Source organism: Miscanthus floridulus, chromosome 8 (assembly GCF_019320115.1).
Source record: "Miscanthus floridulus cultivar M001 chromosome 8, ASM1932011v1, whole genome shotgun sequence".
In the NCBI taxonomy this organism is placed as follows: domain Eukaryota; kingdom Viridiplantae; phylum Streptophyta; class Magnoliopsida; order Poales; family Poaceae; genus Miscanthus; species Miscanthus floridulus.
The window spans coordinates 72,816,058-72,842,732 of record NC_089587.1 but is presented as its reverse complement, the minus strand read 5'-3'; the positions used below and the strand labels follow the sequence as shown (position 1 = coordinate 72,842,732).

General features: G+C 41.1%; 2 protein-coding genes across 5 annotated transcripts; one reads left to right on the top strand and one right to left on the bottom strand.

Annotated features, from left to right (window-relative positions):
- Window positions 1-14,073: 14,073 nt before the first annotated feature.
- Window positions 14,074-25,449, top strand: LOC136476671 (uncharacterized). Of its 4 annotated transcripts, XR_010763678.1 has the most exons (9): window positions 14,074-14,594; window positions 15,314-15,523; window positions 15,663-15,899; window positions 16,027-16,253; window positions 20,556-21,023; window positions 21,818-22,205; window positions 22,306-22,420; window positions 23,246-23,352; window positions 24,438-24,469. XR_010763678.1 is itself a non-coding variant. In XM_066474602.1 (8 exons), exons 1-8 carry the CDS (start codon window positions 14,339-14,341, stop codon window positions 25,152-25,154), a joined length of 2,607 nt encoding a protein of 868 aa, XP_066330699.1. In that variant the 5' UTR covers window positions 14,074-14,338; the 3' UTR covers window positions 25,155-25,449. The 4 variants fall into 4 exon arrangements, 3 of the variants coding, with proteins under 3 accessions (XP_066330699.1, XP_066330698.1, XP_066330700.1); XM_066474602.1 differs by lacking the exon at window positions 22,306-22,420 and having other exon boundaries at window positions 16,030-16,253; window positions 24,438-25,449; XM_066474601.1 differs by lacking the exon at window positions 22,306-22,420 and having other exon boundaries at window positions 24,438-25,449.
- On the bottom strand, window positions 16,269-19,500 carry LOC136476672 (uncharacterized). Its single transcript, XM_066474604.1, has 2 exons — window positions 18,031-19,500; window positions 16,269-17,939 (listed from the first exon to the last, which is right to left on the bottom strand). The coding sequence occupies exons 1-2, from the start codon at window positions 19,498-19,500 to the stop codon at window positions 17,448-17,450; spliced, it is 1,962 nt and encodes a 653-aa protein (XP_066330701.1). The 3' UTR covers window positions 16,269-17,447.
- Window positions 25,450-26,675: the final 1,226 nt, after the last annotated feature.

Here is a 26,675-nt window from a genome sequence, read left to right as displayed (position 1 = left end):
AGTTAATATTATGAGCTAGAGGGGCAGCTCAGCTCGGCTCGTTAGCGAGCTCGAGCTGGCTTGTTTAGCTCGCGAGCTATAAAAAAATAGGACACATATATTTATAATGTTTATCCCACAATAATTTCAGAAGGTGATGTCCACCATTATACAACCATACACGATTAATACATATCAGGTTCATCAAAAGTATCAACCATGCAACGTAGCTGGTTCATCCATGATCCATACAGTTTCAGCATACTTACTAGTTATCTGCTACCACAGACTTAGAAAAGTCCACAAATTCAATGTTAGCATCATCATCTTCTCCCTGAAAAACAATCCATAAATCAACATTTAACTACCACAACAATTATAAAATCAAAATTCATATGAAACATTGGAAATAAAAATTACATATCAATGGAATATATGTACACTTCTAGGTCAGCATCATCATCTTCTGAATTCATGGTCATGGGCGGATATGCCTCAGCTCGTTTGAGCTCGTGAGCAGCTCACGAGCTGGCTTGTTAAAATAGCGAGCTAGACTTCCAGCTCAGCTCGTGAAAAAAGTTAAAACGAGCCGAGCCGAACCGGACACGAGTCAAGCGAGTTGACGAGCCGCGAGTATTTTGTCCAGTCCTACATTAGTTCACATCCATGCAACCATACGACTAATACAGGTCAACTAGCACGATGTCCAAGTTTGACGGCCTGTGCTCCTTGTTTGACGGCCTGTGCTCCTCAGTGAAGTACCATGAAAATTTTAGCCGGAAACCTAAGCTTAACAACAACTAACCCTAACCCTAACCCTACCAAACAAAAAGTAATAAATAATCTAAACCTAACCCTAGCCCTGAAAAAATAAACTAAACTAACAAAATCAATCTAAACTAACCCTAACCCCTAACCATAATAAAATAAAGTAATCTAAACAAAAATAATAAAATAAACTAACCCTAAATAATCCTAATAAACTAACCTAATTTAACTAAATCTAACTACTAAACAAAACTAACAAATCCTAACTACACTGACTACATTTAACAAAACTAACAAATCATAACTAAACTAACTACATTTAACAAAACACGCACACACATACATGTGACAAGGCCGGCAAGGTGCAGCGTTAGCCTAGGTGCAGCACCGGCGGGGTGGGGGGCGGCGGCGTCAAGCCCACCGCGGATCTAGCGGTCGCTAGCGAGGGCGGCCAGGCCACGCGGTGGTAGGGCGAGCGGCGGCGGGCAACGGCGCAGCCGGGAGACAGAGAGAGGGAGCGGCGAGCGAGAGAGAGAGAGCAAGGGAAGAAGAGAGGCCGTGGTGGATATTTTGTGGCCTGCCGGCTCACAGTTGGCCGATAGGACCCTATCGGCTCTCCACGGGCCTACAGGCCAATCGGCCCGATAAGGGTACACTGGCCAGCCATGTTTGGCCTGGTCAGGGGCCCAGTCGGCTACTGGCCTGCCGATAGGGTCCTATCAGCCCGCCAGTTGCCGATAGGGCCCCTATCGGCTAGCCAGAAGCCGACAGGATACTATATTTACAATTATCATAATTCAGATGCTATATTTGCAATTATTCATTAAAAATATTATTAAAAAAACAATTTTCTTTTCTTTTAATTAATGTTTCCATCCCATAATTTTAGGGTTTTGCAAAAAATATTAGGATTAATTTAAAATGTAGGTATAATTTTCCTTACACGATAAAATGATAGTAAGCATGCTTTTGCCATACAACATTCTTAGTGGCAAATTTGCAATACTTAATAGTGTCGATTATGCAAAGTCACTGTTGATGGTCTCTTTAAAACTTGATAAGATTGAATGTAATTACTGGCTACGAGCAACTCGTGCTCCTAATTTTTACTTTTACTTTAGCATGAGCCTTCAAATTCATTTTAGTGGTCTCTATTCATCTCTCATCCTCGCGTTAGCTCTTTCCATTGAGCTATGTGCATCGAGGGAAGAGGTCGGAGGCGCAAGGGATAGAGTTGGACGCCGAATTCAAACAAGTGGATGCAGACATGCTGGGAAGGAAGCGAATAGCGACGCCCCACGAGATGGGCACCAAATCTGAACAAGCGAAGGTAGAGCCACTAGGGAGAGGGAGAGGGTGAGGGGCGGCCTCCATCGGGGAGGAAGCTGTGAGGAGGGTGGTCATCACCGGAGGTCGTCACAGGAGGTATCCATGGAGAGGGAGATGTTTGCTATCAAAGAGGAGCCCACTGGATCTAAGTAGAGGAGGAGCCCACGACGGGAGGTGCTCGGTGGCTCCTTGCCCACCGGATCTAGGAGGCCATTGATTTCCAAGGCTAAGGCAAATAATACAACAGGATCACCCCGTTGACAACATCCTTGGAAGTCTTTGAAAGGAGGTAACACCTCGTTCACATTTAGCAAACTTTTGCCAATATTACTCATTTGTTTTCTCTTTGAAACCTCTTAAGGTTGAGCAAACACTTGGAGACCTGGATTGGGTGATGCCCACCAATAAACAAAGAGTCAAATAGTAGCATTATTTCAAAATTTAAAGTTTTGAGCAACTCTCAAACTTTCCACCTAGTGAAGACTAACACTCATCGAATAGGACATGAAGCACAACTGTTGAGTTGTTGACTCCTCTAATTTTCTCCCCCTTTGGCATAAAGCACCAAAAAAGAGGAAAAGAAGAAAGATCAACACCTACTCGTCATCTCCCTAGATGTTAGTCCAATCAATATCATCACCTCCTGCAGCAGTCCTGGCACCACCATCACAATCATCATCGTTGGAGTCAATACGTGCATGGCCCTGATAGTGAGTGGTGGCGTTGTAGTAAGTGGAATGCCTCAGCTCCTGTCGCTGACGGTATCCCTCCAGGGTCTCATCCTAATCTGCTACTCGTCCCTGCTGCTCCTCATCATCATCTGAATCTATGTCGAAGAGACTCGGAAGGTCATACCGTGGAGGAGGTGGAATAGGAGGAAGTGGTGGAAGGTCCTGTCCATGATGCTGACGTTGCTCAAGCTGTGTCTCATACGCTCTGTCAGCTACATTGGTGCACTTTCCAAAGATTGCCTTCAACCACTTGCCAAACTTCTTCATCTTGCCTCCACTGCGAGACCTAGAGCGGGGAGATTCAGGGATATCTATATGAGTATGAGAGCTCTCCGCTCCCTAAGTAGCTATAGCAGGCTGAGTCTTCTCAATTTTGTAGATGGTATGCATCCCATCCTTTGAAAAATAAAATCCAGTGACCCTCTCAATCATGAACATGAGGTAGGAGGCATAGGGCAGACCCATCCTCCCATCCTCCACGGCAAATCTCAATTTAGTCCACATGAATCTAGGAACATTGAACCTATCCCCACCTGGAGCGAATCTAGCCAACACATTTCTCACATAGCCATTAATATCTAAGGCTGCTCCATCCTTTGGGTTGATGGTATTCCTGATGAGGTTGTTGAGGATGTAATAGAAGCTGTGTAGACCACTCCTCTTGCCATTTGCAATCATTCTATCTCTCCACATGTAACTGATGTCATGGATCTCAGCTTGAGGCTCATCATGAATGTAAGTATAACCTCTGTGCTCCTCCCCAAAGCCAAGAATCCAGCTGAAAGTGATAAAGTCAGCTCGGTAGTGCTGACCATCAGTCATCCAGTAAATCTCATTAGAGGTCTGGTCATAGAAGTATGTGGCATGAAACTGTGCAAGGACTTCCTCATTCTAGTTATACTAGAAACCCATGATGTCTGAAGGCTGGAACCTGTCATAAATTTTGATCACCTTATCAAACTCAGGCTCCTCCTTCTCCTATATCTCATCCCAATTAATATATTGTATCTTGATGATCTTAGTTTTCTTGGATACAAGAATGACAGTGGCATAAAGGTTGAAATGAAACTCATTCCAGAATCTGTAATCAATGCCCAAATCTTTGCGCACTGCATAGGGATTGATCTCCCTTGCCTCTTCCACCAGCTTTCAACTCTTGGAATAGTTGACAATTGCATGCTGACGGGAGTCATCTGGAGGACTCATGATGATCTCACCCTCAAAATCCCTCATGTATCTACCATCAAACTCAGAAAGATGCTGTGGGGGTATCGGGAATGGCATCAGTGGTACAACCTATAATCTCTAGTCTCTCCTTATCTTCAATATATTGCTCATGTCTCCCCTTGTCACCAAGTCCCCTTAGAGATGCACTACTGCCTGCTGCTGTTGACCTCCCTCGACCATGGCGAGGTGGATCCTTATCTCTTTGCTCATTCAACTTCCTTTTTCCCCTTCGATTATTATCTCCGTGCTCCATCTTCTCAACCGAGGATAGGAGAGGAGAGGGAAGAAACTACTCGGGCTAGGGGTAGTAGCAGCCATCAGCGTTGTTGAGGGAGAGCTGGCAGCCACCGTGGCACTGCTAGAGATTGGCAATGCGTGACCAAGCAATAGCGACGGTACGGGTGCGAGAGGAGAGAGAGGTGCGGGCGTCGACGTCGGGGCGAGGGGGGGGGGGGGAAAGAGAGAGAGGGAAGGAAGTTACTGTGGTCATGACGATAGGAGGAAGAATAAATGGGCCCTACAGTAAAACCGTTTGGGCTGAATCGCAATTGAGATTTAAAGTGCGGCACTGCCGTATGGCAGGCGCGACACTGCCGCGCTCCCCAAAATACTAGGAGTTAGCTATAATCTATATGACTATCTCTGTATTAGATATGGACACATGTCACCTATATACCATGATGAAAAACAAATAATCAGTACCGACCAGGATCATGATACATAAGTTGTCTTTTATAAAGCATTTTCATGCATAATATGAATTTTTAACTCTTTTGCCTAATACTAGTTTATCAAATAGAGGCATGCTAAAATTCAAACCACATTATGAGAATCAAGTATATTTAGCTCACTACGTAAAGCACAAAACCTTGACTCATCGAGGGGCTTTGTGAAGATATCGGCTAGTTGCTTCTCGGTGCTCACATGACGAATTTCGATATCTCCTTTGGTTTCATGATCTCTCAAGAAATGATGATAGATGTCTATGTGCTTGGTTCAAGAGTGACTTACGGGATTGTTTGTAAGCTTAATAGCACTCTCATTGTCACATAATAATGGGATTTTAGTAAAATGACATCCAAAATCTTGAAGGGTTTGCCTCATCCAAAGTAGTTGAGCACAACATACACCGCCTACAACATACTCGGCCTCGGTGATGGAAAGGGCTACACAATTTTGCTTTTTAGAACTCCAAGACACTAGGGATCGTCCAAGGAATTGACATGTCCCCAAAGTGTTTTTTCAATCTACTTTGCAACTGGTGTAATCAGAATCCGAATACCCAAGTAGATCAAACTTAGAGCCCTTAGGATACCACAAGCCAAGGTTAGGAGTGTGTACTAGATATCTTAAGATTCTCTTAACGACCACTAAGTGACACTCTTTAGGTTAGCTTGAAATCTAGCACACATACACACACTAAGCATAATATCAGGCTTAGATACGCACAAATAAAGTAGAGAGCCAATCATGGAACGATATACCTTGGTATCCACAGCTTTCCCTTCAATGTTGAGATCAAGATGTCCATTGGTTGGCATGGGAGTTTTGATAGGCTTGGCATTCACTATATCAAACTTCTTGAGCATATCATGGGTGTACTTTGTTTGACTAATAAAAGTTCCATCCTTCACTTGCTTGATTTGAAATCCGAGGAAGAACTTCAACTCACCCATCATGGACATCTCAAATCTCTATCATGATCCTACTAAATTCCTCACAAAAAGTATGATTAGTACTACCAAATATTATGCCATCGACATATATTTGGCACACAAATATATTTTACCAACTTTGTGAGTGAAAAGGGTAGGGTCGGCTTTGCCTATTTTAAAGCCTTGTTTAAGTAAGAATTCCTTAAGGCATTCATACCATGCTCTTGGTGCTTGCTTAAGCCCATAGAGCGCCTTTCGGAGTTTGTGGATGTGGTTGGGGAACTTGGGATCTTCAAAACCCGGTGGTTGCTCAACGTAGACAAGTTCTTAAATGGGGTCATTGAGGAATGCACTCTTCACGTCCATTTGATATAGCTTGAAATTGTGATGAGCGACATAGGCTAGAAGCATTCGGATTGCTTCAAGTCTTGCCACCGGTGCATATGTTGCCTCAAAGTCCAAACCCTCTACTTGAGTGAAACCTTGAGCAACTAATCTTGCCATGTTTCTTGTCACCACGCTATTCTCATCTTGCTTGTTGCGAAAGACCCACTTGGTGCCAATAATATTGGCGTTGGGTCTCTCCACCAACGTCCACACTTGGTTTCTTTCAAAGTTATTGAGCTCTTCTTGCATGGCCATCACCCAATCTAGGTCTCCAAGTGCTTGCTCAACCTTAAGAGATTCCAAAGAGGAAACAAACGAGTAATATTAGCAAAAGTTTACTAAATGTGAATGAGTTGTTACCTCCTTTTGAAGAGTCCTAAGGATGTTGTCAATGGGATGATCCTGTTGTATTGATTTAAAAGTTTGAATTTTTGTGCTCATGAAATATAAGAAAAAGAATTTTTTTCATTATATTAAAATTCATCATAAGGAGTAGCAACATGGTTGTGCATACATGCCAGTGCATTTGATTTATTTGGTTGAGTGGTTTGAATCAAGATTCAAAATGGTTTGAATTGCTTTTTGAAATAAATTTGAAAATGGCTTTGAAGTAAAAGAAAAGAAAATTTGAAAATAAAAGAATTTAAAAAGTTGTAAAAATTATTTTTAGGAAGACCTACTAAAATTTCTCATTTTTACTTGAGTTGAAAAGTATATTTGAAACTCTATTTGAATTTGATTTGGATCATATTTGAATTTGGATTGAAAAAGGAAAATAGAAAAGGTTTGGAAAATGGAAAAATTATTTCTACCGCAATCTGGCCTAAAGGCTTGCTCCTCCCCATCCTTTTCTTTTTCTCTGCTCAACCTAGCTAGCTATTTCCTTGCTTCGTCGCGTGTCTCCGCTCATGGGCCGGCCCAGTAGGCCGCGTCGCCCGCACCTCCTCTCTCCCGTGTCTAGAGTCACTACCACCCTGGCCCTGCCTTCTTGTCTCGCTAACGATGTAGCCTCACCTATCGGCGCCATCCTCTTCCTCGTGTCATCGTCACTCCAGAGTCCACCTCCGCTAGGAGTCCATGCCGCCCCCGCCCCGTGTCGTTGCCGTGTGCCCTACGCCGCTGCCTTCTTAAATACCAAGCCCTCGCACTCCGCCGCCTCCCTACCAAACCCTAGCTCGCGCTGCCTCGCCTCAAGCTACACTGCCACCATGGAACCCTAGCGTCACCATCGCCATCTGCTTCATCGTTACCCGTGCCCTTTTGTGCCTCACCATCGATGATAACCTCCTAGGCGAGTTCGTCGTGCTCCGCTATCTCTCGGTGCCTTCCCCGTGTCGTAGCATGGCCCATAGGCGCTTTCCCCTGCATGCCGGAGAGCTCCTCGCCGCCGTTAATGGCCGCCACCGTCTGGAGTTCTGTTCTAGCCGGCCGTGCTCTCTCCCTCTCCCTTGCTTCTGTTTTCGGCCATCCAAAGTAGATCCAACGGTCAGGATTAACCGGTACCCCTTCGGCGATAACTTTGTTAAAGAGCCCTTCGTTTGTGCTAAATCAACCCGCCGTCTCTGTACTTTTGTTAAAGAGACCCTCGACTTTTGAAAAATTGAACCCGCAGTCCTCGGTCAGATTTAAAATCATATTTTATTTATTTTAAATTCGAAAATCAAGTTTCATCTATTTACAAAATTGTCACTATCTTCATTAGGCCATATCTTTTTTGTTTTAACTCCGATTTGACCCGTTCAATTTGCGTTAGGTTCGCAATTCCATAATCTACATGTTTGTACTACTATTAGGTATGTTTTCAACTTTTAAAATTTGAGGTTACATTTAATCTATTATTTTATTAAAGGAAATTTATTTAATTCATATCTTCTACGTTTTAGCCCCGATTTGACCTGTTCAAGTTGCGCTAGATTCATTGCAATGAGATCAACGTGTTAGTAACAATGTTTATCATGTCACTATTTCTAGAATTTCATGGTTTAACCTCTAATTTAAATAATAATTATGCAACTGGATTTTATAAATAAAATATGAATTGTTTTCCTTTAGTTTTATAAATCAAATCTAAATTTGACTTAATTCAATTTATATTATTTATAAAATATCTTATATGAATTTATATAGTTAAAATAAATAAAGCCTATAGTTTTCTTTTCCACGTATAAAGTAAATCTTTCGATAGTTTTATGTTTTCAACCGTAGCTCCGATTAGCGTGTTTTTCGCGTCTGTGTTCGTAATAATGTGTAGAACATCTTTAAAATCTTTTTACTTGTTGTTTCATATGTTTAGTGTACTGTTCCAATTTAGATCTATTGTTTGCTTCATGTATGATTGCATGGATGCTTGTGTGGTGCTTTATGAACATGTCCAGTCGGTGAGCTATATATGATGAATCAAGAAGTAGATCTTAGAAGATTTGGACTAGAAGAAGAGCAGAGTTTTAAGGCAAGTATAGCATGGGATCTTCCTTGTTGTCCTACACACCTTTAATCATTTAATTCATACTGCATGTGTCTACCTTGATTACCACTAAGGATTTCCTAGTACTTTATACCTTATGCCTTGATACCTTTAGGTTATTGCGTTGGGTAGCTTTGCTAGTGCTCAACTACAACCATGATCTTATAACTTGACTAATGGAATATGCAATAAATACTAAAAGATGCTTTTTAGCAACATGAAATCAGGGGGCTAGAGCATTAGGCTGTTTTTATGGTGCTCTAGATTCCTCTTTCTAAGAACTTATCTGTAAGCGAACATCCAGGACTTACAGTACAGCTGTGAGGGCTACATGGCTCTGGCTTTAGCTCAGTATGAGGACCTTTTCTAGCTTGTTAGTGGTTACTTTTTTTGGCGTTAGAATGGCTTGACGAATCGGGTATAGTGCAACCTCTGTCCCCTTGTGTATAGGTTGCGCGTCATTGTGCCATCGGGAAGGGGGGCTATACATATGTTTAACGAATGAATCTAATGGCCCTAACTTGTTAGACGAACCTTTAAAAAGCTTTATAGTGAACCTTGCTGACCTTCCTTAGTAGTGGGTCAAGAGGTTGATCACATCGGGCGAAAGGATAAATCATGACTTACAGTGAAAGTGTACAACCTCTGCAGAGTGTAAAACTGGTATATCAGTCATGTTCATAGTCATGAGCAGCCTTGGATCCTTATGGAATAGATGATGAACACTGATGATAAAGATGCTCATTAATGATAACTGTTTATGCTATTTATTATTCATCTTTACCTGATCATGTATTTATATGGGCTTGTGATAAACTTGTTGCTACTCCTATGCTAAAATTGTGACAATTAAAAGATAATCGCAGTTGAACCAGTGTCAGTCTTCTGAGCGTCATGAACCCCATGTTATATTTGTTGAGTATGACATGTACTTACACTTGCTTTATTTTTCAATTATGTGGATAAAAATCTCGGATGAGTACCAGATTGCTAGAGTTTAGAGAAATTAGACTTATGATCAACCAGTCAGTTGTCCCTATAGAATTGGAGTCTTCACCCGAAGATCAAAGTTATTTTTCTGTTGTTTGCTGTCTCAGGTTATATTCTTTATACTAAGTACGTTATGTATTGAGCATTGTCTATTGATATTAGCCTTATTTGTAGCTATATATAAGATTTGACTTCCTGAGCTCATATATGGTGTGTATCTGGTTTTGTTCTTAAAACCGGATGCTACAACATAAGTGTTAGGTACTGTTTAATAATTCATTTGTTTCAAATTATAAGATATTTTTGCTTTTCTAGATATATTTTTCTTATTATGTATCTGGACAATACATCTAAGTGTATAACAAAAGTTATGTATTTAGAAAACTCAAGATGTCTTATAATTTGTAATAGAGGGAGTATATCTGATCAATAAAGAATTACTTGTATTAAATTCTATGTTTTCTATTTGTTTATTTTCTAACATAATATACATGGTAGATACTGAGTAGCCTTATCTAGTCATCATAAACTTATTAACTACTATTTTTTCAAGGAACTAATCTATATATTTTTTATCCATATTCATATTTTTCCTTTGCATGACACCTCTATATATTTTAAATATGCAATTACTTTGAAACCTTATCATTTATCATGGTGGCTCTTATTGCATCATGTATATATCTTATGAAGCCATGAAACTAAATTTTGATTTTTCAAATTTTATTCTCATTAACTGCTCTGGATTTTTTTATCTCCTCAAGTTAAGTTGTAACTCTTGTTCTTATTATATCTCTCATCACTCTCCTTCTTGCACTTTTTAAAATAAGGAATAATGATTTTAGGCCATAGAGTATGTTCTTAAGTACTACAATAGCATAAGCCATTTTTGTAACATCTACCATATCACTTAAGATAAGTCATTGAGCTTGAAATGTGATCTCAAACAAGGGTAGATATGCTAACCTTAAGAGAATTTTAATACTTATACCATATAATGATCGACATTTTACTCTAGAGTATTCTTAAAGGGCCAGGAAAATATAGCCACCCGTGGTCTATGCTTATCAAGATGATTGAAATTTCCTATCAAGGAATTATATTTGAAGTTATGGTTATACTATCAATATGGACATGCCAAACATTTTAGTTAAAATACATAAATATATCTAAAGTAACAGTCTAGATAAATTATAGTTATGGTTATATGGTTTTAAATAATTTGTTAGTATCATTAGAATATGAGTTGTTAAGAAAATATTATTTATGTGATGAAACATAACATATATTTACTTTAATCAAATCTTGATATATTAATATTGATAGAGGTGGGTAATGTAGAAATATATATATGCTCTGTTAGTTATCTAAATAATTTTTTTGTAGTAGGAGATGTTGATAATTTAGATTTATATTTGAGGGGTTATTTAATTTTTCTAATGATGAGATGAAAGTTGAGTTATGTAAATTATCGATCATAAAAAGAGAAATCAGTAATGCAAATTTAGGTCTACCTTAGATAATTTTTCTTAATGACATATGTGGACAATATAAATTAGAGTCATGAGTTAGTTTATATTGCTTTACACAATAGCAGGAGTGGATAATTATTTAGAAAATAGAATAGATCCAATAGCTATTATTATTATGAATGGTGATTAGGTTATACCAAATTAATGGTAAGATGTTTATGGTTTTTATGAGAATTTCTAGGATCTATCTTTTGTTTTCCTATCAAGTATTATGATGATTAACATGCAGGCTCCAGTGGGACATGTAGTTAGAATTTCTAGTATTTATCTTTTTTCTCTAGTGTAATATATATTTAGTCAAAATCTAGTCTTAAGATATATAAACTCTTGATACAACCCTTTTATGAAATAGTAATTCTATAGTTTATCTTTTAACTATTAATCAAGTTGTTGCAATTTTTTGCATGTTAATTAGCAATTCTAGTATTCTTTATCTTTTATTCAATTTTTTTTTATTAAAAAGAGTAGTATTGTTTTCCACATAAGTTGAAACTTGGCTTGCATCCTGACACTAAACATGTTGATTTTGTTATATCATAGGATAAATTGTGTGTAGTATTATTTATGTATCATAGTGTATAAAATTAAATTAATAATATTGATATGACACAATGTTTTAGTAAAAATATATAAACTTATTTAAAATAATAATTTATGAACGAAATTTATTATCAAGGAGTATAAATATAAAGTGTTATTGCGACGTGGTTTGTTAAGTGAACATTTTTTCCATGTTTCATAAGTTGTTAAAATAATTATTTATCCTAATGTATACATGTTTATTTGATATACATGGTGGAATGTAGCACCATAATTATTTTATTTCATGATTATAGAAATCTATGAATTAGAAATATATATATATATATATGTATCATACTTCATGGATATTGATTTATTTTTTAATAATATATATTACTATTTATGTGTAGATTTCAGAGATTTTTGTTTATTTTTTATAATGACTAAGGTACCTACAAATATAAAGAAATACCTTATATTATCTTTCATAATGATATATATGGATATGTTAAATGCAAACTTAGAATATTACTTTGCATTATCTTTCATAATGATAAAGGTAGATAATTTATAAAATCATTAGGAGTTATTTTAAATTATCTTTCATAATAGCATATGTGGGTAATTTAGATACAAAGTTCGAGGATTAAATTATCTTTCATAATGACAAAGTTGGGTAATTTAGATGCAATGTTAGGGGGTTATTTTAAATTATGTTTCATAATGACCAAGGTAGGTAATTTAGATGTATATTTAGGGGGTTATTTTGAATTATATTTTATAATGACATATGTGGGTAATTTACATACAAAATCAGGGGGTTACTTTATGCATTTTTTATAATGGCAGTGGTGGGTAATTTTTCAATAAACTACAGATCCAATGGCCATTATCGGTGATGATGATTATAGTCTACCAAATCAAAGGCTAGATATTTCTGATTATTGTGAGAATTTTTAATATTTATCTTTTTTCCTAGCGCATATAGTGAGAGTTAACGTGGTGCTTCCGTTGGGGCCTCTAATTAGTAATAATAAGATAAGATATAGGGCCTTGTCTAAAAAATAAAACAAAATTAGCCATCTAAATAAAAGCCAAAAGTTGTTGTGAGAATAAATAACATTAACAAATCTAAAATATTGGAAAACATAAAAAAAAGCAACAAATGAAGTGAAAGGAAAAGCAAAGTCCACGGTAACAATGAGTGAACCAGAAACAATAATTAACGTCACTTCACTAAGCAAAACTATCCAATACGCCCTTGTTTGGTGTACACGATAGGTTAGAAGCATAAGGCATCGGGTACAAAATGTAATGAAATGTCGGTGAGATGGTGTGTACGTACGCCCTTGTTTAGTTCGCGAAATTTGGATTTTGGGACTACTGTAGCACCTTCGTTTTTATTTGGCAAATAGTATCCAAACATTGACTAATTAGGCTTAAAACGTTCGTCTCGCAATTTCCCACCAAACTGTGCAATTAGTTTTTCTTTTCGTCTACATTTAATGCTCCATGCACGGGCCGCAAACATTCGATGTGACAGGTACTGTAGCAACTTTTTGGATTTTGGGTCCAACTAAACAAGGGCTACATTTGCATGTCAGAACAGAATTCAATGTGAGTACGTGACACTACCGTTTGAACGGTCAAAGAGAAAGTATTGGCACTACGGCAGAAGATGAGAAGAGAGACTGACGCGTGCGGTGCTACGAATGCCACGGATGGAGTTGGTGGGCAAAGCCAACGTACGCATATTCGTGTGACGAGGTAAAACAAATCACACACGCAGGCTTTAGCATTTCTGTAATAGAATCAAAATAGTGATCCCAAAAGTATCGCACCAAACCAAAGGATTCCTAAATAAAAAATATATATATCGTGCCGGCGGACAGGACATGCACCTAATCAAAATTTTAAAAGGATCTATCTACCAAACAACCGGTTGTTTTACTCCTTCTCAACAACCAGATTTTTACCCATCCACTTACAATATCTTATAGCTATATTTACACCATCTTATTACTATATTTATAATAATTTTTTTAATATAATTTATTGGATAGAGTGATATAATTTAGGTATTTCTATGGATTGCAAATCTCAAAAATATATATACCAAATTTTTCAAAAAAATTTATAAATTATTTCTATAAATTACAAATATTAGAGAAATATAGGTTAAACTGTTCACAAAAATCAAATATCATATACAAGTCATACCACTCACCCTAGCCCCTACCTGTCCCGCTTTCCTAGTGGACCGGATCCTCTACACCACCTACGTCACTTATACACCCACTTCCATGCCGCACTGCCACAGAGGATCCTGGGAGGGAGGGCTACGCACAGCAGCCATCTCGGGGCACGCGGGGCGCGCACGGCGCTCCAAGCAGCGGCAGGGACGGGTCAAGCAAGGCGGGCGCCCGGAGGGGGGTGGGGACAAAACAACGGATGCTGGTCTTTTAAAAATGACAAAGCCCGAGCCCGAACTGAAGGCGAGAGAGCCCGAACAAGGTGTAGTTGCTGATGAGGCTAATCACTCGGGCTTCAATCATCATGCACTCTATAAATTAACTAGCTAGCTAGTCGATCTCTGCATATACGAACAAGGTGTAGTTGACCTCCTCTCCAGTCTCCACAGCCTCCGATCCCCGGCGCCATCAGACTCCCATAGAGCCGACCGAACCGATAACCTATCTGGAGGCCACAGCCGCAGCGGGGGCCTTCAGCCAGCTGGAACTGGAAGAAGACTTGATGTCGTCGCCGTTCATGCTCTCTGATTCACCACCGCCTTCCCCGTGGCTGCCCCTCCCACCAGCGGAGGGGTTCGCTGCGCCCGAGAATTTCGGTGACTGGCAGATTTTTCTGGATGAGATGCCCTGTATTCCTTTCGGTGACGTGCAGATTTCACCTCTGGCTGCGATGCCCTGTATTCCTGCTGCTGTAGCTGAAGAGACCAACTATGCCGCCGCACCGGCACCGCTTGTGGACACGCATGGCACAGGAACAGGTTAGGTTTTTTTGATTGACTCGTTTTCCACTTCCATCTGATAGATTCTACCTCCAATGGATTTTATTTGAACTAACTATATGCGTTCAATGCCAAGAATTAACTATCTAGTTAACTGTGTAAATATTCAAAGGGCAAAGACATATAAATACGGATGGGAAAACACTTTCTGTATTAGGTAAATTTGATTAGCAATTTTAACTAGTTGTAGATACTAAATTAAGGACCTTGCTACTCAGATTACTTTCTACGAAATAAGCGCAACTCTCTATCGGGGGCTCCCTAAACAACAACCCCCCACCCCCTCTTCAAACCTCAAAATCTATTCTACCTACAGTAGATCTCTAATAATAGCTCACAAAAATTCTAAACCCAGCCATGTTATTTGTGGGAAGAGGGAGATGTGTGGCAAAAAAAAAAAGGAACATGGGAGGATTAGGAGAGCTCTACGTACGTGTCCTGCAAGTTTGAGGGTGAGGAGCTACTTGTGTGTGCGTTCCATGCCTTGCTTAGCCCTCACTGAAGCGCTCCACCTTACTTAGACCGGCGCCCGGCCAAGGATAGCCGACGCGGCTCCGAACCCGGCACCCACCCAGCAGTTCCCTTCCTCAATAATCAGCTCGGCCTAACTTTTACTACGAATGTCTTTTAAGATTCTGGCTACCAGGGGTTGTTAGACTACTGATTTTTGCATGGTTGTCTCCTGAATCCTGATGAAGGGCAATTATCGTCCAATTTTTCCCTGTCATCCACCACGTCTAACGAGTTTGACGAGGAAGAGGTCCAACAGAAGATGATGTCGTTGCAGCATTTCCTACATGAGCCGATAGCTCCCGATGGGTTGTCGAACACTGCCAATGGTGGTCCAGCAGCGAGGAGCCATGCCGATGCAGTGCCGGTGGTCCAACAAGGCACCAGCACCACCGCCGGTTTGTTATGAATTCAGATTAGATGCTGTCTGATTAGCTGTTCTCTGTGTAATCCATCTTTTGTTTTTGCCTAGTGTACTTGGAATGAATTGAAATATGAACCATTCAATTGGTTGTGTGTGTCATGGTATGGTTGCAGATGAACTGCCTCACCCACAACAGCGGCTTCCACTACCGACGAACGACCCAGACCCGGAGGCTCAGCCTGGCGGTGGCTGGGCCTGGCCTGATCTTTCACTGGCCGATAAAGAAGTACAGATACAGCCGATGAGGCCAACCATTTCGGCATCTCAGCCGCCCTCACCTACTCCGGTGATAAACGCTGGTCCAGACGAGGCCAACCAGCATGCTGCTTCGGCACCGATGGGTTCGCAAGGTAGTATTAGTATTTGGGGAAATTCCATCGAATTTGTTCTTCTGTTTATTTGAGCTTGCAGTTTCTTGTTTTCTCTATATAAGCATTCTGATATCCCAAAACTAAGGATATATGCTCTATAAATCAGCAGAGACTCTTATGCCAGCAGCGCCACAAGATCAAGAAGCTGAGGCCTTGTTCCCTTGTATCGAAATCAATATTTCTCGACTTTTTTCAGCCGGAACAATGTTTCTCCATCACAAAAGAGTGTTTCACCTTGATTTTTCAGCGAAGCGAACGGGGCCTAACATACTGAGTAGGGCCTCGACTCGGCGCAGGGCCAACAAAAGTAGGGGCCTCCCTAGCCGACTACAGGTATATAATGTTTTTTTTTATGAAACCACAACAGGTACATATTTGTGAATACTAACATAAGTATGCAGTACAATAACTAACAACATACTCATGATTCTAATAAATTGCCCAGCTGTGCCATTATGAAAGATAATACTACAAGTAACACAAAATTTCTTCAATTACCACATATGCCATTATGAACGATAATAAGGTAACCCTTTGATTTTTATCTAAGTTATCCACAATCACCATTATATAAAATAAACAAAAATATCCCTCAAATCTATATGTCTACATGCCAGTATAAGCCACTATGGAAAATGATCCAATAACCATAAAACCTAGTACGCTATTTATTCTTTTAAAGTATACATGATTATACATGTTCGCCACTTCTACATTAAAAATAACCATAAGTGCTATATGATACTATGTTTACCATGCATCCATTAGGGTAAATATTTATTATGATAGTTATCAATGACGAAAAAATGATCTCATAATAATTCACATACCGATGACACCGAGGATTCAAATTAAATTATACTAATACTCTATGATAATAAAATTTGTAGGATATTACTTTATATAAGTTTAAACATTTTAACTAAAACATACGACATATCGAGATCAATGTTTTTGAGGCGCCGCGGCGAGGCGCGGCGCCCGACCCCCTTCACAACGCCTAGGCGTTTATGGCGGACGCCTAGGCGACGCCATACACACGTTGTAAGGCGCCGTAAGCTAGAGTTTTATATAGTAAGTGCAGCACATACATACCTGGTTTGTTCCCAATTCTGGAGCCTAGGTTCCTTTCTTCCCTTTCCAAAAGCTCTTCTCCCATGTAGCATCCATCCCCCTTGAAGCAAACTACATGACAATTCCAAAATTCAGCAATCTATGACATGAAGAAATGTAAATGAACATGTTACATTGTTACCAGCTGCTGAGAATTAAATAAGAAACAATACACAAGAGGCAATACAACAAATTAGCAAGCATTAGTGGCTTAGTGCATTAGTTCATGCATGAGCATGACAAATGACATCATAGTTTGTCTCTAATAGTCCACAAACTTAGAGACTGAAAGTCTGAAGTACTGGACTCTAAAGCATTCTAATTACTAGTCAACTACACCAAAGCCATACAACATGAGTGCAGGACAAGGGTGTAGGACACAAAAGGGCTGAGTGCAAATCTCTGTTTCAGCACTCAAAATCCATCATCAAACTCATCAAGATCAGCAGCGTCGTCTTGATCAGTAGCAGGAACATTGCCAGCTTCTTCACACTCGCTCACTTCTGCATCATCATGTGGGTCTTCAACTTCGTCTTCCTCTTCGCCATCTTCAGCAGCAGCAGCAGCAGGAACATTTCTGGAGCGTCTATAATACTGAACAGGAGCAGCAGCTCTCCTAGGAAGGTTACGACCCTGCAGCGCTTGTGATGCACCGATGGCTTCATCAACATGCTGCCATGTGAGGTCATCAACAGCATCAGACCCTCGAGCACCCGGAACAGGCACATGCAATGAATCAGCCCATTTATTGTCCCAATCGAACTCCTCAATGACCAAGGGGTCATATTTCTTGCCTGCCTTCTCACGCCTAAGCTGAAACCTTGTTCTCATCTTCCGATTGTATGAAACAAAGACAATATCATTCAATCTCTTGTGCAGCAGCCTATTCCTTTTCTTTGTATGCATCTACAAAAAAATCAGATGGGAAGCAAAACAAAAAATCAGATTGTATGCATCTAAATATAAACTGTTAGTCACAACTCATAAGGATACTCACATGACTGAAGGTACTCCAACATCTCTCACATCCTGAGGATGAAGCACAAAGACTAACTATACGCTTAGCAAGTCTTTGTAGTTCAATGGCTCGGCCACCATAAGAACGCCACCAATCAACTGGATGAAAAGGACAACACATATTAGGTGTTTGGAATGCAATTAAGTTGCTGAAATTTACAAGCTGAGATAAACAGCACTTACGAGGATTCATTTTGTCATAGCTTTCCTTTGCCATTTTGTTTGAGAAGGCTTCTCCACGTTGCTCTTCATACTCAATGGCCTGCCTATTGATCTTCATTTGTGTTTCCACATCTGGTATCATTCTTCCAAGCACTTCAATAAAACAACCTCTTAGCTGCCCAACAGTGACATCATCATTAGCTTTTATCAGAGGAAAAAATTTTCCCGGGTTCAAATATAGTGCAGCCCCATACAATGGATGGTCCATTTGTTTCACCCAACGCCTCTCAATAATTTCCATGATCTTCTTGAGTAGGCCATCCTTGGTTGGTATATTGAAGCTTTGCTTTATCCTCTCTTTTGCATGATTCATTAGAGCCCATACCTCTGGCATTGCAGGCTTCTCATCACCATCAACAGCCCTCAAAATAATTAAGAGTGGGGCTGAAGCTCTTAGGCAATCTTCTACTGAGTTCCAAAACTCAGTAGATAGCACAATGTCTTGCACTTGTTGACCTGCTGCAGTTGTACACAAGTTGTTCCCAGTCCATGCTTCACTAACAAACAAGCTCTTCAAGGCATCCTTGTTCTTGTACAAACTCTTCAATGTCAGAAATGATGTGGCAAATCGAGTCTTTGCTGTCCTAACAAGATCAGTCCCACCTGTTTGAGCCCTCATTGCACTAAGAAGCCTTCCATGCCTATAAATGAAGTTGGTGACACGCTTAGCACGTGCAATAGGTTTCTTGAATGCCTTCAAGTTCTCAGTTTCTTCCAATATCAGATCCAAGCAATGTGCAGCACAAGGACTCCAAAACAGTGTGGGAATCCTATCCATCAAGATCTTACCAGCAGCCTTATAGTTAGCGCCATTGTCGGTCACAACTTGAACAACATTGTCCCTTCCAATGTCCTCAATCTTCTCCTGTAACAAATCAGCTAGCATTGTTGCACTATGAACTTCACTTGATGCATCAACTGACTCCAGAAAGTACGTTCCCTCAGGGCTGTTCACAAGAAAATTAATCAGGTGGCGCCCTCTCATATCAGTCCATCCATCTGACATTAGTGTACAACCATATTGCTTCCAGGCCTGCTCATGGTCCTTCCTCATGTCACTTGTCACCTTAACACATTCTTGGAGCAAAGGGTCACCAAGCTGCTGGTTAGTTGGAGGCTTGTACCCTGAACCATATTGGGCTGTTGCCTCACAAGCAATTTCAAATTGCCTTGATTTTGCTGCATTAAAGGCTACACCACACTCCATGAACCACAGTGCCCATTGCATATCCACATATTGCTTCTCCTCCTTAGTCTTTATGCTGGACTCAATGGTGGGCTGAAAGTCCTTTGCACGCCTTTGATCTACTATCTGTTCAGGTGTTCTTCTAAGCATACCAACAACTGACTTTGTTGCATTGGTCTTTGGTGTCTTCGGTGTAGAATTGACACTGCTAGCTGTTGAAGCCTTGAATTGGAAGATAGCATGCCTTTTCTTAGCGGCTGTCCCAGAACTTGGTTTTTTTGCAGCCACTTTTGGTGTGGCATTTGCTGTTGCTGCTGCTTGTACATCTGCAGCTGCTACCTCCACAATTTCATCTTCTGGTTCCCCATCCTCCTCAATACCATCCAAGTACAAAGGCCTTCTTCTCTTCTTTTGCAAGTAAGCTTCCATCTCTTTCCTGATTTCAGTGCTAACTTTTGGACAAAGGATAATATCTCCATATCCACCAGCCAAATATTGCTTGAACCTCTTTATGCCTCCTGAACCCTCATGTCCACACAGGATACATGTCACCCAGTCTCTCCTAGCAGGGTCCTGCCAGTAGCCATATTTCCAGCCTGGATCATTGGACTTTGCTTTCCTTGCTGGATCAGTCTTGGGATCATACTCAGGTACTTCAACTGTGCTTGCCATGTTGCTGGATGCTACATAAAAGAAAGCAAGAGCCTTATGTAGTGCAGCATTCAGTTTTCACACTGTCATTCAGTTTGCACACATGGAAGCAACATGGAAGCAGCCATTTTCAGACTGGTCACAGCTTGCACACTGAATGTTTCAGGCTATCAGTTCAGTAGTTCAAAGCAAAAAAATTCAAGATAGAGAGCTGTTTCAGGCTATCAGTTCAGTAGTTCAAAGCAACATGGAAGCAAAAAATTAAAACCATGATAATCAAGATAGAGAGCTGTTTCAGGCTAAGCAAAAGCAGTCACAACAAAAATTCATCAACATTGGACTATAAATCACCCTTCTAGTAGTTCAAAGCATCAGTTATACCAGGCGGAGGCAGAGCAGGTTCAGAGCAGAGCAGACAGCAGACAGCTATAACAATATCATTGCAGGTTCAGAGCAAGGCACGAGGAGGCAGAGCAGGTTCAGACTTCAGAGCAGACAGCAGAGGAGCACGAGTGGAGGCGGGGGAGAAGCAGAGCAGACAACAGACAAGCAGAGCAGACAAGCAGGGAGCAGAGTGGAGGCGGGGGACATACCAGGCGGAAGAGCCCGACGGAGGCGCAGTCAAGCGGAGATGCAGGGGCGGACGGCCAGGTGGAAGGGCCCGACAGGCTCCACGGCAGGGGCGGACGGCCAAGCGGAGAAGCAGCTGCCGACTGCGGACGGCCGGCGGACTGGAGACTGCGGACGGCCGGCGGACTGGAGACTGCGGACGGGGCAGACGGAGGCAGAGTCGACGGAGGTGCGGACGGAGGCAGAGGCAGTGGCAAGCAGCGACGTGCGATGCACGGCTGCCTCCGCGGCAGGGACGGACGGCCGGTGGACTGGAGCAGAGGAGCAGCCAAGCGGAGCTCGAGGTAAGCCCACCGCCTTCTCTCTTCCTCTCCCCTCGCCCGCACTCGCGGCGCGCGGTCGATTTTCCGCGCGTAGGTCCTATCTGGGCGGCCGCGTGCTCGATTTCCCGCGTCTGTTGCTTTTCGCGCGGGCGCGCGGACGATTTCCTGCAGGGCCGCGGTCTTTTGGCGCCCTTCCCCCACGAGTAGGCATACGGCGTCCGCGGCGCGGCTGTTGGCGTCCGCCCGACGCCTTTCTACACCTGGGCGACGCCTAATACGATTAGGCGGACGCCATACCATTGCAGGTTGTGGCGCCCCCGACGCCCAGCACCTCTGCCACGCCTTGTCGCCTAGGCGACGCCTAGGCGACGCTTAGGCGACGCCTCAAAAACATTGATCGAGATATTGGTAATATAACTTTATTAGTCACTCTATGCTTTTATAAAATATTATTACTACAGGAATAATTCTTTGGTATAACAAATTCAACATCTTGAGTTCACTTTTACCTGCTAAAACAACTATTTATATCATTATAAAGTAAAATATCCATCAAATCTACACCTAAATTACCAATACGGGCTATTATAGAAAAAAATAAACATAAAGCATATTGTATGTTTTTCTAAATTACCTAGCTCTACTATTAGCAAATTCAAAGTAAACATCAATGCTTCCGTGGTTAGTGGAGCTGGTTGTACCTTTTCCTCCAAGGATCAAATTAAACCTAGGTTTGATTAAAAAAATAACTTGATTGAATGATGTTCCTATATATTTCACTAATAATATGCATGGTACGGTTGCTCCTTTCTCAGGATGTGTCCGGCAACCTCTATCGTATGGGGATAGATATGATACAGCAATTAGGCAGGCGTATTGGCAAAATGATGAAGGATGAACAGCACAGATCGTCAATAGTTTGGCAGCACTTCTGGAGGACGTCACCTTGTAAATACTGTCGTACCGTGACCGTGATATGCCCATATTGCCACACTGTCATGAGAGACCCCTCAACCATTAAGATGTTAAGGCATCTAGAGAGCATTCACCAGCTTCCGGCTTCCTCTGGGGCACGGTCCTCTCAGTCACTACAGATTAAAGAAATTGCTGAGAATGCCAATGGTGAGAGAGAACCAATTGAGACAGACAACAGCAATAATTGTGCCACTGCAGCGAGGGTGGACACGCAAGGCACCAACGCTGGTGAGGCTTCCTTCATTTGTTCCTTTCTTGTATAAAAGCTTCCATATAAGTTATGGCATGCACTAAGTTACGACACTTATCGTCTTCCTGTTCTCAACAGTATGGGAGTCATGCATGGACTAGCAAGTCCAGGGGTTATTGAACTTCTGTTATCTTCAAGGCCATGTGAAATCCTAAATCACGAGGCCAGGAATAATGGACACTAGCAAATCAATGTATGGGTGGTTTGGACTTTACTTATGTTTAAGGTCATGGCGTGGTTTCGTGGTTTAAGTGTTTAGTATTCAAGTACAAAATTGAAGTAAATCCCTTTGGACTACGATAGCAGTTTTGATCTGTTGTTGGCGCCTCAGTAGTAAGTCTATTTGGTGGCTGCTTAATCTCTTTTCAAAGAATTGTGTGTGTTGCTTTCCTCAACCAGGTGAGTGGTTTGTTGTTTTTAGGGTTCTAGCTATTGAAATATACCGTGGATTATGTGCTTTTTCCTCATCAACTTGCCTATTGATTAAGTTGGTTGGTGCATGGTATAGCCCAATAAGATATGATAATAACTTTGAACACTTAGGTCGTTTGAGTTATTTGAGTCCCTGGCTGTTACAGCACAGCTTAATAACAAAAATTGTTGCTCACTCCTTCCATGTTCGAAAGCTCGAGATATCTCCACTAGGGAGAGTACTGAGACGATATGTAAATTGTCCAATTTTCTTCATCAACTTTTAAGGTTTTAGGTTAGTTTTGGCCGGTGCATGGTAGATGGGTTACACTCTTTTTGCCCGATCAGCAAGTTGTTCTAAAAAACAGTTTGTTTGGTTTCTACAGTTTTTTAATAAGTATAAGCATTCAGTGATATTTTATCCCACAACCAGTTTGGGCTTGCAGTTCTTCTGAACATTTTTTGTGTTCTTGCCATTAATTTTCTTCTGCGATCCATACAAGCTCGAAAGGATTTATGTCAAAATTATTTTCCTATAGTTAATCATTCGATAACCAGGTTGAATTAAATCCAAACTGTTTTATTTGTTGTTTTCCTATGGACGTAGTTGTACTGTCTCCATGGCAACAGCATCAGCCACTGATGGACCGCGAGGAACAAATGGCAACAATCCTTTCGTCCCAGCCGTGCTGCCCAGGACCCGGTGGTTTTGTGGTAAGGATGTGCCTTTATAATAGTTTTATTTACATGTCAGGTATTCATACCCATCTCCGGTTTTTCATCCATACTCATATAGATATTTTATTGTCTTTATCTTTTTGGTTTACTTACTAATTACTAATTTATTTGCTTTTCCATCCACATTCATAGTTACCCCCCTTTTAGGTCACATCTCTACATGTGTTCAACATATACTTAGTTGAGACCTTTCCTTCAGCTATATGTGTTTGACATGGAAATTGATATAAGCTTATTACCTCTTGCATACATGTATACATAATTTGCATGATGGCACACATCATTTTTTTATATTAACAAGGGAAAACACTTTGGGGTAATTTAATTTTTAATAATGAAGGAATTAGATTGTTTAGGTATAGACTAACAGTGATTTTATATTTGTTTTAATAACAATGATGAAGTAAGGTAGTTTATATTTAGATTTAGAGTGTTACTTTAGATTTTATTTATAATAGCATAGGTGTGGATATAATTTGGATGAAGAGTAGGGGGTTAGATTAGATTATTCTTCATGATGGTAAAGGTAGGTAATTTTGATACATAATTAGGGGGTAAATTTAGAATAATTCCATAACCGTAGATGTGGGTATTTTTAAGAACAAAAAGATAATAATTCCGATATCTATTCACTACCAAAATGATGGACTTCTCCTAGTGTTTTTAAGTAGTAATAAAACACTACCACTAGTCATAGCACATAAAAATCTCACTAGGAGGCATTTAGTAGGAAAAATTTATACTAAATTTTGAATACTAAAACACTAGGAGAAGCCCACCTCACTAGGAGAAGTCTAAAATTCTTGTTGTGAGTATTGTCAATGATAATTGCAGTCTATAATGGATTAATCGCTGATATTTCTATTTTTTTTTGTGAAAATTCGTATTATTAATCCTTTTTTCTAGTGCCACTCATTTTTACTGTTGGTGAAAATTTATGATTTCGTTTTTTTGTTAAAAATCCTAATACTGTCGTGACACAAGAGTAGTATATTGGAAGGCTAACTAATTCTGCTTTTGATGATGATAATAATATGGTCGGTCATGCATCTCTTGTGCAGGTCCGTACTAAATGGCCAGACTCATGGTGCGACCTCATTATCCGACTCTCTGATAGCTCATATTGCTCATCGACTACTAAAAGTCCTCACGACGGCTTCAGATTGAAATTTTACGACAACAGCAAGGAGAAGGGTTATACAATTTCAGCACAACAAAGAGTTCAAGTGCGCTCGTCAGCAGCTTGGATGCACGTCAGCGAGAACCCGTATGAAGATCATCCTGGAGTCTCGCTAGCAACTGGCTCCCATACTATTGGCAGTTCATACCTGCTGGTGGGAACTAGCAATTGGGACTCGGCGTCCGCACCAGCTGGGTGCGCATATCCCTGGCATTCTATGCGCCGTGTCCTTTGCTCGTTAGGATTCAAGAAAGAATTTGCTACAAAATTAGTGATGTATGCATTTGGACGGATCGACGAGTGTAATTTGAGGTTAAGGAGCCCCAGTTCAAGTAACATGGGCAAAAGTATTGTTAAACAAGCTGGTGATGTGCCATCAGGAAAACGGAAGCGAAAACCGCTTCCTCCACGGTCTAAAGTTTGGAACCATTTCACGAAGGAGGAGGTGGTGGAGGCTGAAGGTTCAACTGTTACCATGGCAAGGTGCAACCACTGTGGATCTAAGCTGAAAGCTGATTCAGCAAGTCATGGTACTACTCAGTTGAAAAGACATATTACAAGCACACACCCGGACGAATTAGCCAAATCACCATTATAAAGCACAGGATGGTAATATATGGGAATGGGTCCATCATCTGCCTGCCAGCAGCCAAAAAAACTACTCCTACTGCGAGAGCTTGTTGTCTTCTTGTCCATAGAGCTTTGCGCAGCCTACTATTTCTTAATTAGATTAGATGCATATTAGCGTTTGATATCTGCTCTGGTGTCTGTATAAACCTTGTGTTGTGTGTTAGCTGAATATACCGTTCATGTTTGTTATCTGTCACTTTGGGCATGTAATAGGTACTCGTTTGTTTGGCTATTTAATAAAGTCCACAACATAATTGCGGTGCTTTTGCCATGTCATAAAGTACACTAAAGTTCGAAATCTTTTAATTTTACAGCAAATTATAACTCGATTGACTAGAATTATGTGCAAAATACCTCAAATTAAACACTGAATTTTTTCAAAACGTTTGAAAAAAAATTAATGTACTCCTTTGTAAAGGTCTACTTAAGAGGAATTACGAGTTTGTTACCGTGTTTTTCATAGATGATCTCTCATACACGGCAACAGAAGACTTGTACAGAACGATACAGCTCACACGCGCACCCTCACGTGCATCCTCTCCTAGTTTTTTTTTTTTTGAGGACAGTCCTCTCCTAGTTGCTGGTCAAGGCCGGGCCGTAGTAGCTCAGATTCGCCTTCCTGGGCCGGTGCGGTCTTGGACTCTGCAACCCGTCAGGTTCAGCCATAGCCGCTTCATCAGCGTTGTTAGTTGTCGTTCCGTGAACAGTGTCACCATGGGGCTGACACTTCGCTGCCACATACGCCACAGTGCGATCCCTTTTGAGTGTGTTGACCACCAGACGCAGGGCGCCCTTGCAGATGCTCTTCACAGCTCGGGCGATGTTGCTGGTGACTGCAGTGCCCGGGGTCTGGATCTCCCAGGTCGAGTCGTGGAGTGCACAGAGGTAGTGGACGCTGGAGGGGTTCTCGCAGACGAGGAGTAGGTGGACCTTATAGATCTGCCCGCCTGCCAGGCTTTGAGTGGGAAGCCAAGCCTGAGCAACGTGGGGGCACTCACGCCTTTCCTTGGCCAGGTGATGCTTTACAAGGTTAGGAGCTTGGCAGATCGAGCCAAGCCCCTAGGTGCGGGGGACTTAGGCGTGGATCTGCCCTCCTGGCCCATCTCTCGGGCACTAAGGCCTTTCTTCGAAACGGTCCAAGACCCATCAGGCTTTCCTAAATGGATCAGAGTGCGTGCGCGAGCGCACACAACGGGTATAGCCCCCCGAGCCCCTAGCTGATTAGGAGAATCAGTAAGGGGGTTAATTATCGAACTGTTATGATGTTAATCCTAGGATTTAGGCAAACCCTTGTTTGATACTCAACAGCAGCCCCCGAGCCTCTCACAGCCTCTCGAGCCACATCTAGGATGGTAGTGAGGGGATCTCTTCTTTTGTTTGCCGCACCTCTCTGTGTTGGGCCAGATAGGAGTGATCTTGGCCTTTAGGTCCATGTATGTGCCTCTCAGCGATTGTCGTGTGATCAAAGTTGAATTTCTTCGCCGTTTGC